This window comes from Bison bison, unplaced genomic scaffold, assembly GCF_000754665.1.
Source record: "Bison bison bison isolate TAMUID 2011002044 unplaced genomic scaffold, Bison_UMD1.0 scf7180017864035, whole genome shotgun sequence".
NCBI lineage: Eukaryota > Metazoa > Chordata > Mammalia > Artiodactyla > Bovidae > Bison > Bison bison.
Genome location: NW_011494607.1, coordinates 6,773,214 through 6,784,350, shown reverse-complemented (window position 1 = coordinate 6,784,350; position 11,137 = coordinate 6,773,214). Strand labels below are relative to the sequence as shown.

The window sequence follows — 11,137 nt, the reverse complement described above, 5'->3', positions numbered from 1 at the left end:
GGGTCATAGCTTTTCTTCTAAGGAGCAAGCGTCTTTTAATTTCATGGCTGCAATCACCATCTGCAGTGATTCTGGAGCCAAAAAAAATAAAGTCTGTCACTGTTTCCACTGTTTCCCCATCTATTTCCCATGAAGTGATGGGACTGGATGCCATGATCTTCGTTTTCTGAATGTTGAGTTTTAAGCCAACTTTTTCACTCTCCTCTTTCACTTTCATCAAGAGGCTCTTTAGTTCCTCTTCACTTTCTGCCACAAGGGTGGTGTCATCTGCATATCTGAGGTTATTGATATTTCTCCCAGCAATCTTGATTCCAGTTTGTACTTCTTCCAGCCCAGCGTTTCTCATGATGTAGTCTGCATATAAGTTAAATAAGCAGGGTGACCCCTGCATCAGGGTCTTCAGAAAGATGTTTCATTATTTTATTTGAAAAGAATGCCCAGAACATTAGATACACTTATATTTAAATTGTACATTATTCACAAAAGCATTCCCTTGTATTAGGGAATATAATTAATGGCTCACAGTCAATTTAAATTGTATTTTTATTGATAAGGATAAATGCCTACTAAGACTTTTATATCTATTACCCTTCACACTGAAGCATTTTGTACTTTTGGAGGACTTTCATACAAAGCTTTTGCTGGAACTAATACTGGACAATTCCAATACTCTTTGCTATGATGTCTATATTGTAGAGAAACTGAGACATAACTTCTAAGCATTGTGGCTTATCCTGCTCTCAAGGAGTGTTAATCTGCTTTAGGGAAGTCACATATAGCCTTTTCTTTCTTACTGGAAGAAATGGGAGCTGGAGGATACAGGTTTTGCCTTATTGAAGTGTCTGGGATCTGACTGTGAGCTCCAAGGCGCTCAAATTGCTCCCATGGCCTTCAGCAGTCATGTGGACTTTGGAGCAAAGAGGAGCTGGGAGAGGCTTGAAAAAAGAGACTCAGCTATGATGCAGTATTTGGAAAAAAAGCCACTTGGGGTACTACACGCTGAACAAATTGATGGTCTACATATTAAATATTAAGCAACAAGCATATTGAAAAGCAGAGACATTACTTTGCCAACAAAGGTTCGTCTAGTCAAGGCTATGGTTTTTCCTGTGGTCATGTATGGATGTGAGAGTTGGACTGTGAAGAAAGCTGAGCGCTGAAGAATTGATGCTTTTGAACTGTGGTGTTGGAGAAGACTCTTGAGAGTCTCTTGGACTGCAAGGAAATCCAACCAGTCCATCCTAAAGGAGATCAACCCTGGGTGTTCTTAGGAAGGAATGATACTAAAGCTGAAACTCCAGTACTTTGGCCACCTCATGCAAAGAGTTGACTCATTGGAAAAGACTGATGCTGGGAGGGATTGGGGGCAGGAGGAGAAGGGGATGACAGAGGATGAGATGGTTGGATGGCATCAGCAACTCAATGGACATGAGTTTGAGTAAACTCTGGGAGTTGGTGATGGACAGGGAGGCCTGGCGTGCTGCAATTCATGGGGTCACAAAGAGTTGGACACAACTGAGCGACTGAACTGAACTGAATAAACAATTATCAACAAGAATATCTTTTTTTGAAGTTTTAATTCAATGAGAATAAAGGGAGCCAGAGTCATCCACACACAGGGGCAATTTTAAAGGATGGAAGCTCCTGATGATTTCTGCTTCTTACTCAGCATCTATGTGTGCTGGGCATGTCATTTCATTGAACTTTCTCAACAATTCTAGAGAGTATTATTATTCCTCTTTCACATTTGAAGATGCCAAGACTACAGAGCTGAAGAACCTGCCCCACAGATGACCAGCATTCAAGGTCAGCCCTGCCTGACTCTAGCATATACAAATCCCCAAAGAGAAAGAACTGCCAAGAGGCATGCAGGCGGATTTCCGGTTTCCTTTACCTTAGCCCATATATCAGCTTCTGCCTGTGCAATACGTTCTTTGAGTGCATCCTCTTGAAATTGCTCTTCCTTATTCAGAATATCTTTCCCAATATCTGTGGAGTGGAAGAGGGGGAAAAAATCACATATATCCACGGACTCTATCTTGGCTTTCTTTTTCACTGCTATCAAGTTATTTACTAGAGTTATCTAAGAGATCATTTTGGGAAGTTTCAATCTCTAAAGACACCAGTGAAAGAGGGAAGTTATTCCCCCAACTGATTAGGAAGGAGCTCACAGCACGATGAGACCTGGATGGACTCAGTCCCCTTCACCACAACCCACACATCTAGTTGTTGTTCAGTCACTCAGTCATGTCTGATTCTTTGCTGCCCCATGGACTGCAGCTCCCGGAGCTTGCTCAAACTCATGTCCACTGAGTTGGTGATGCCATCCAGCCATCTCATCCTCTGTCATCCCCTTCTCCTGCCTTCAATCTTTCCCACCATCAGGATCTTTTCCAATGAGTCAGCTCTTCACATCAGGTGCCCAAAGTATAGGAACTTCAGCATCAGTCCTTCCAATGAATATTCAGGATTGAATTCCCTTAGGATTGACTGGTTTGGACTCCTTGCAGTCCAAGGGACTCTCAAGAGTTTTCTCCAACACCACAGTTCAAAAGCATCAATACTTCAGCACTCAGCCGTCTTTATGGTCCAACTCTCACATCCACACCTGACTACTGGAAAAACCACAGCTTTGACTAGATGTAACTCTGTTGGCAAAGTAATGTTTGTGCTTTTTAAATTTTTTTTATTTTTAAACTTTACAATATTGTATTAGTTTTGCCAAATATCGAAATGAATCCGCCACAGGTATACCTGTGTTCCCCATCCTGAACCCTCCTCCCTCCCCATACCCTCCCCCTGGGTCGTCCCAGTGCACCAGCCCCTGTCCAGGTTTGCCATAGCTTTTCTTCCAAGGAGCAAACGTCTTTGAGTTTCATGGCTACAGTCACCATCTGCAGTGATTTTGGTGCCCAAGAAAATAAAGTCTGTCACTTTATTTTAGATGAGGAAACAGTGACAGACTTTATTTTCTCCTTCTGGTAACAGGACCCATTTTCCTCAAGAACTTCCTCCCTCACCTGTTCTGGGACTGCCAATCACAGCTTGGCCCATCACATGCTCCCCACCTTCCAAGCCCCGTTAACTGGAGCACAGACTCAAGCCTGGCCAAACACACTCTTTCTTATTTTATATAAGGCTATAAGGAGAACAAAGCTCTTTTCCTCTAAGGTTTCTAAGCTGGAGATATCAAGATGATTAGAGCAGTTTGGAATCACTTTCACTCCTTTCTCAGTTGCTGGAGTCAGCTTGGCTGCAGCAGTAAAACAACTAAGCCAACGCATGGAGACAGCAAGTGTGGACAGACTGACAGCCCTGGTACCAGATCCCTCTTGGGTACCACTGTTACAAGGGTCAAGAAATCCTCTTTTATAAATAGTCTAGTCTGAGTTGTGTTTCTGTCACCTGCAACTGAAATACATATTAATTGGCATTGATTTAACAGTCTTTGCTACTAGATTATCAGTGAGTCTAAAAGTATACAGCAGTGAATACTATGAGGAGGATGGACATATACTACACAGGCCCAACATTGTGAAGAGATAATTACAAAAGACTTAGAAAGAAATAGGACTAAGCATGGACTGGCAAAGTTTTGCACTTCATAAAAATGTGATACAAGTGTGGGCTGCTATTATCCTTTTTTATACATAAGTTCCAGTACTTTGTATTAGTCATTCTCCACCCTAACTGTACAACAGGATCCCTGCATAGCTTTTTTAAAATGCTGAAAAAAGGAACACACTATTAATATGAAGAATAACTTGTATCTTAAGGGCATGCTGAGTGAAAAAAGTCAAAGAGTTACATACTGTATGATTATACACACACACACACAGGATATATAGAGAATATAGTATATTTTATATATATATATTTTTTTAAATATATAAAACATTGTCAAAGAGCTTTAATTATAGTGACTGAGGACAGATAAGTGGTTGCCAGGAGTTTAAATGAGGGGGTATTAAGAGGTAACATGAGCGAGTTTCTCTGTGGTGAAGAAATAGTTCTGTGTTATGACTGTAGTGATGGTTACATGAATCTACATGTGATAAATTTAATAAAACTACACACCAAGGAAAAAAGAACAAATAAGGTCTGCACCTAACTTAACAGTATTGCTCCAACACCAATTTCCTGGTTTTGACAATGTACCAGTGTTATGTAAGGCATCAGTGAGAGAACCTGGGTGGGAACTCTGTTCTATTTTTAAAATGTCTTCAACTATTTCCAAATAAAAATCTATTAAATATGTAAAAAATATTGGCAAAGTTTTTTAAAAGTTGGCCCACATGCTGAGGGCCAATTCTGAAGGTTCTAATTTAGTGGGTCTGTGTTGGATTAGTATTGTAATAGGGAAGAACAAACCTGACTCCATATTAGATGTTTTCATTTACTTTAACCTTTGTATTCAATTGCTTTTGCTTAGAGTGAAGAATGTTGCCTATAGCCTGAAATATACAGGGTAGCCTGCTCTCAAGGTTCTGACCTTTAAAGGTGTAACGCTTTTCCATTCATGTAGAGCCGAAAAGTTGCAGAACAGAGAATAAGATTTGTCTTGCTGGAGGTTTACAGGAACATCATGAACTGACCCATAATGGACAATTACAAGAACAAAGGATTCCTGCACCAAGAAGTTTGCACCAACCAAACTTAGGAGGGGTGAGTACCCCTCCTCCCCTTTTAATATGAAAAATGCCTGCATTCTGAAAGGAGTAAGAAGGTTCTTTGGCACATTAATCTGCCATCTCTGTTTGCTGGCTTTCTGAATAAAGTCATTCTTCTTTGCCCCAACAACTCATCTCCTGATTTACTGGCCTCTCATGCAGTGAGTAGAATGAATTTGGACTTCGTAACAGTATTAAATCCAATGACGTTTGTGTTTGGATTTAAAAATTCTGTAGAACACTGCCAATGTTGAGAACTACCCTCTGCAATACTTATTAGCATTGATACATGTTTTAATTTATCCACTTAATGTTTCGATTCAGATATACTAGGAGGCATAAGGAATCAACCAAAAAAAGCATATCTAAAAATGGATATCCACTGTTCTGAGTGTAAAAAGCCAAATCATTATAGAGATTATAACTAATAAGTCACACTAAACAGTTACTAGAAGTTAAAATCAGTAATCAATTTTGGTATTGATATTTTTAGAGGATGATCCCAATTTGATCTCCCTCTACATTTTAGTTTTTTTTTTTTTTCAAAACACTCTCCATTCTATAGCTTTTTACATTTTCAAAGATCAGGAGTAAAATTTAATCACCACTAATTTAACACGTTAAAGGAAGACAGGATTTGAGAAGTAGTTTGAGAGTACTTAGGAAAACACTTCCAAGGCTTAAAACCTGACTGAAAACCTGACAGGAATGAGGAGAAAAGGAAACCTGTAATTAAAATTTGATTTGCTTATTAGAAGTGCATATATAGGGGGAAGAGATAAATTAGGAAGTTGGGGATAACAGATAATACTACTATATATAATATAGGTAAGCAAAGACCTACTGTATGGCACAGGGAACTATATTCAATAGCTTATAATAACTTATAATGGATAATAATCTGAAAGAGAACATATATATATATAATTTAATATAAAATATATTGAATATAATAATATATGTATATATAAAACTGAATCACTTTTCTGTACACCTGAAACGTCATAAATCAGCTATACTTAAAATGTTTTTAAATACAAAATGACTTAAAAGATAAAAGAAGTATATACACAGTACATATTCTCATGCTATTTATAATCTATTTTATGTCACCAGTACTAACAAAGAACACAGTTTCTTTCATCTGTTTATTAAGGTGTTACTTAGAGATATTTCTCTCCTACGTGTATGGAAAGTGCTCAAGGATGGGCGAGGGCAAAAAGAACTCCAAGTTACTATTATGTGCCAGGCTTTAGAATAGGTACGAATATTTCATTAAAGCCTCAGAAGAAACCTGCAAGAAAAGTATTATATTAACATCCCTGTTTACATATAAGGAGACAGATTGAGAGGCTAAGTATCCTGCCAAGGCACACAACTGGAAAGTGGAGAAGCAGGATTTCAACCCATATTCTTCTCATGCCAAACAGACACATCTGCAGGACAAGGAGCTTTGATTAGGACAGCTGATCAAAGTCTATACAACAAGAATAACATACAATGCTATGAAACATTAGGACAAAGAAAACCAGCAAAGTCACTTACCCAGTATATCTTTGTGAGTGTAAAACCGTGTCTTAAATGGCTTGTATTCATGGATCCGTTTGAAGGTTTCCCCAAAAGGGGCTGGTGGAATTATTTTATTACAAACAGCACAGCAAACAAAGTTTGTATAATTTGGATTTCTGATCATAATTAAAGTTGTCTTTTACTATGTACAGTTAAAACACTCTTAGGATTAGAAAAAGTAGTTTTAAGAAAAGTTCAAGTTTGAGAAAGCAGAAGAGATTCAAGGTTTGAAGACAATGCTAGAGGCTTATCAAGATTAAATGATTTACCATGGTTAGGTAGCGGTTATACGCCTAGTGGTAAAGAATGGTACTGAAAGCCCCTGCCATAGAAGGTCTGGGCACTGGATTTGGGAAGATTTAAGCAGCTGCTCCCTCCTGGAGTCTAGATTAAATTGTTAACTTACTTAGCAACTGTTGCTAGGTAAGACAAGCTTTGCTCATAAAAGCAACTAGAAATCATGACAAAAGGCAGCATGGTACAGCTCTTCATTTCCCAGATACTTTATGTTTCCTTCTGCTGCTGTAACAAATGACTACGTAACCGGTGGCTTAAAACCACACAAATTCATTGTCTTGCAGTTCTGGAGGTCAGAAGTCTACAACGGTGTTGGCAGCACTGCTTCCTTCTGGAGGCTTCAGCGAGAATCTGTTTCCTTGCCTTTTCCAGCTCCCAGAGGCCGTCCCCATTCCTTGGCCCATGGGCTTGCATCAATATAGCCTCTTATCCTCCTGTTTGCAGGGTGACATTGCTTCTTCCTCTCATCATCTGCCTCCCTCTTATAAGGACTTTTGTGATTATATCAGGCCCACCCAAATAATAAAGGGTCATTTCCCTATTTCAAATCCTGAACTTAATCATATCTGTCCAGTTCCTTCTGCCATGGTTTTTCTTTTTCCCAGTCGTGTCTGACTCTTTGTGAGCACCCGTGGACTGCAGCACACCAGGCTACCCTGTACTTCACTCTCTCTTTCTCATGTCCATTGAGTAGATGATACCATCCAACCATCTCATCTTCTGTCACCCCCTTCTCCTCCTGCCCTCAATCTTTCCCAGCACCAGGGTCTTTTCCAATGAGTTTCTTCCAAGGAGCAAGGGTATTTTAATTTCATAGCTGCAGTCACCATCTGCAGTGATTTGAAAACCCAAGAAAATAAAGCCTGTCACTGTTTCCATTGTTTACCCACCTATTTGCCATGAAGTGATGGGATCTTTGTTTTTCTGAATGTTGAGCTTTAAGCCAGCTTTTTCACTCTCCTTTCATCTTCACCAAGAAGCTCTTTAGTTCCTCTTCACTTTCTGCCATTAGGGTGGTGTCATCTGCATATCTGAGGTTATTGGTATAACCTTAACCCTTCTGTCATATAATGAACATGTTTACAGGTTCTGGAATTAGGATCCAAACATCTCTAGGGTGGTGTGGGAAAAGAGGTGTATTATTCAGTCTACCATACTTTCTGTTAAATGTTTACTTAAAGAATTGATTTTTTAAGCCAGAACTAAAAAAAAGGAGTTTAATTTTTTTTTAGGTTATCTATAATGCTTTTGTGCCAGGGCAATAAAACTGGGAAAATCACACAGTACCTTAAAGGAAAAATTACTTTCAGTAAGCGAGCACTCCGGAGAAGGCAATGGCACCCCACTCCAGTACTCTTGCTTGGAAAATCCCATGGATGGAGGAGCCTGGTAGGCTGCAGTCCATGGGGTCACTAAGAGTCAGATACGACTGAAGCGACTTAGCAGCAGCAGCAGCAGCAGCAGCAAGCAAGCACTCAAAATTACTAAGGTTGGCTTTTAAAATCATAGTTAATTCATTTGTTGTCTTGTTTTAAAATGGAAAGAACTGCATCTCAAGAATCCCCTCCTTGGTTAGAAAACTAGGAAGGATTGGTTGCCTTACAGAAGATAAGGCTATTAAACAATAAATAACTTCACTATTTACACTGGGAAATTCTTAACAACTAAACTGCTTGCTCTTCTGGGCAAATGGCTCTTCTATCAGAACAGATTACTTCCCTGGGCTAAGAGGTTGCTTGCAGCTTACCAGCAGTTCATTTATCAATACTTGCTTCAGGACAATCTATTATGTTACAGTTTGCCCGATCTCAACCAGATTCCTGCATTGGAAAACATTTCTCCTACCACTTGAACTCAGACTCCAAGATGCCCTGAGCATCTTGCCCTGAGCATCCCCTCCTTAGACCACTGACTTTGTCTCATTTTCCTTTAGAGAAGGAATGAAAACATCCACAGCCAAGCAGTCTTTGACACTGCACATAGAAGACCGTGCTACAGAACTTGTAACAGACCTATAAACAGTAGTACAGTTAGGTTGAAAGTGAAAGTGAAGTCACTCAGTCCTGTCCCAACTCTTTGCAACACCATGGACTGTACCCTACCAGGCTCCTCTGTACATGGAATTTTCCAGGCAAGAATACTGGAGTGGGTTGCCATTTTCTTCTCCAGGGGATCTTCCCGACCCACGGATCAAACCTGGGTCTCCCACTGTAGGCAGACACTTTTACCATCTAAGCCACCAGGGAAGTCAGGTTGTTTCTAAAATTCAATGGAATTCTTCCCTTGCACTATTTTTCGCAGCTGCGCACCTTGTGGAATCTACTGCTACCCTGGTTCACTCACACACAGTCACGTGGTTTAAGGCTGCCCTCTGCCCAGTTCCTGCAGCCCTTCTTTGCTGCAATAACCTCTTGATAGCTCACTAATACTTCCCCCACCAAACAGTAACTTCTTTTGTTGAATATTAGAAGAACTCTAATGATGATGACGTGGCATTAAATGCATAAGTTGAAAACAGAAGAACTCTAGTTCTTTACCAACCAACAGCAAAAGACAATACTTTAAATTAAAAGGCATTGTATACCACCTAAGTGTATTTAAACTGTATGAAGTGTACTATATAGAGAGACCTCACAAAGAAATATTTAAGGGTCAGTAATAAAGATTTAATTTAGTTGCATACAGATAACTCAATTAGCTAAGCTCTTTAATATCTACAAATCAGACATAATTACTTTTTCATGTATCTTACAAAACTACCATAAAGCACTGGAAATTAAATCTTACATTATGATGATAAACTCTGCCTTTGCAATTATTTTACTTGTTAATAATAAATGAAACAAAATTTCAGAGACAAGATTTATTTACTAAGATGCAACTCCAATGATTTGGAGAATGTGGTAAATATCTAGAAATAAAACACATCTAGAACCCTCATCAGAAAGGTATAAGGTAAACCCCATATACTTACAGTTACTTTAAATCTAGACCTTATCTACTGAGCAGTTCTAGTTTTCAAGTAACTAAGTAACTAGTTTTCAAGTAACTAAGACCAAATGCTCTAGGTCTTACATTTATAGTATCATTGTAACATTAAATTACAATGATAACAATGAAATACAAATAACAATGAAACAACAAATTACAATGAAAACAAAATAGATAACATTTAGTTGCAATCAAATAAAAACATCATACTCAGTATAACATATTGTCTGGTTATTTTTTTTAAACAACTCCAATTACTCTGGGTTATTCTTTCATTTAATCTTTATTTTAGTAATTGAGTGGGAGTATCTTTTCAACTAAAATAAAAATCTGGACCAAAATTAGCTGAAATGGAAAACTGAAATATATGACCCATCTGTAATTCTGTAAAAACTGTTTTTAACTGCAGGCTTTACAATAATTTATAATCATTTTCTTCTTCACCAGAGAGAAAAAGAACACTGCCTTTGCAAATAGCAAAACTAAACCTTCACAACAGCTGTAAATGCACATTCCCCTTAAAATATTAACAATACCATGCAAATTTAAGAGCAGCAGTACTTTTATTGGACAGAACTTTATAATTCACAAAAATGACTTCCATTCTCATGGCACTTTTTAAAAGAGGATTTAATAAAATTAAAATACTGAACAGCTCTTTCTGTGGAAAAAAGAACACGATAATGGCTGCTATTTTGAAAGGATAACATTCACTCTCGGGGTCTGGCTGCAATTGGCATCCTTCTTCCTCAGCAGCATCTTCTGGAACAACAAACAAGACACTGTGCGGTCCTAATTTTCAGCTGAAGATTTCAGAGGCCCCAGTAAACCTTCATCTGCAGCAACCAGCGCAATCAATCCCATTTAGATGTTTTCCTCCTCATATAACTGTGTCCCTCACTATCAATAGCTTCATAGAGGTCCTTCTTATTCTCCTGTGTCGCATGTAGGTAACCGATATAAGCCACGCAAAGCGAAATGGTTATTAATCCGAAAGCCATTACAGGTTTGTTCTGTCAAAGAAAAAAACAAATCACGAGGTCTCAATAAGACCAATTTGAGGAGACTCAAATATCTCCTGCACTTTCCGCTCATCATGCCAAGGCTTTAGTACCACACCAGCATTCCTAGGGTCAAATTTCATTTCTAATATTTATCCATTTCTTTATTCAGTTAATTCAACTCCTGATAACTTAGAGACTATGGAAGACTCTTCTTCTTCCCATCACAGCTGGGACATCTCTGACCTTCACCTTTAAGAAGGAAATTGGTCCAGTGCTCAGTTTTCAGTTACCTATGTTGTGAAGAAGTTGCTTAACTTTTTTGGGCCCAAGTTTCCCATCTGCAAACCTTAAATTTTTTATTTTTATTAAGAAGTGAGGAATGAAGTCTACATGCTTTTCTTGTCACCCAGGATCATGAAAACCTGGCAGAAAGCCTTTCATGTTATATACTAGGTACAGCAAAACAGACACACCCTTCTCCGGGAACTTATTCTATTACCTCAAGAAACACAGTCATAGAACAGATATGCTGTATATAATAACTCTGACTTGCTGTGTAAAATCCAAGACCCTAAGAGGCAAAGGGATGCTACTTTTTTTTTTTTT

The 11,137-nt window shown here is 38.6% G+C and overlaps 2 protein-coding genes across 3 annotated transcripts in view; both read right to left on the bottom strand.

The window, feature by feature from the left end:
* The window catches only part of LOC104984764 (chromosome unknown open reading frame, human C6orf163), a 28,053-nt gene extending 21,453 nt beyond the window's left edge, over positions 1–6,600 (bottom strand). The window contains exons 1-2 of the mRNA XM_010834676.1: positions 6,216–6,600; positions 1,895–1,989 (exon numbers count right to left, since the gene is read on the bottom strand). Coding sequence (XP_010832978.1) covers positions 1,895–1,989; positions 6,216–6,363 — 243 coding nt within the window. The 5' untranslated portion in view covers positions 6,364–6,600. The remainder of the gene's footprint in view (positions 1–1,894; positions 1,990–6,215) is intronic.
* A 3,191-nt stretch (positions 6,601–9,791) lies between these two features.
* SMIM8 (small integral membrane protein 8) overlaps positions 9,792–11,137 on the bottom strand; it is a 12,597-nt gene continuing 11,251 nt past the window's right edge. For both annotated transcript variants that reach the window (XM_010834677.1, XM_010834678.1), the window contains one exon: positions 9,792–10,540. In XM_010834677.1, the coding sequence (XP_010832979.1) occupies positions 10,382–10,540 (159 nt within the window). In that variant the 3' untranslated portion in view covers positions 9,792–10,381. The remainder of the gene's footprint in view (positions 10,541–11,137) is intronic.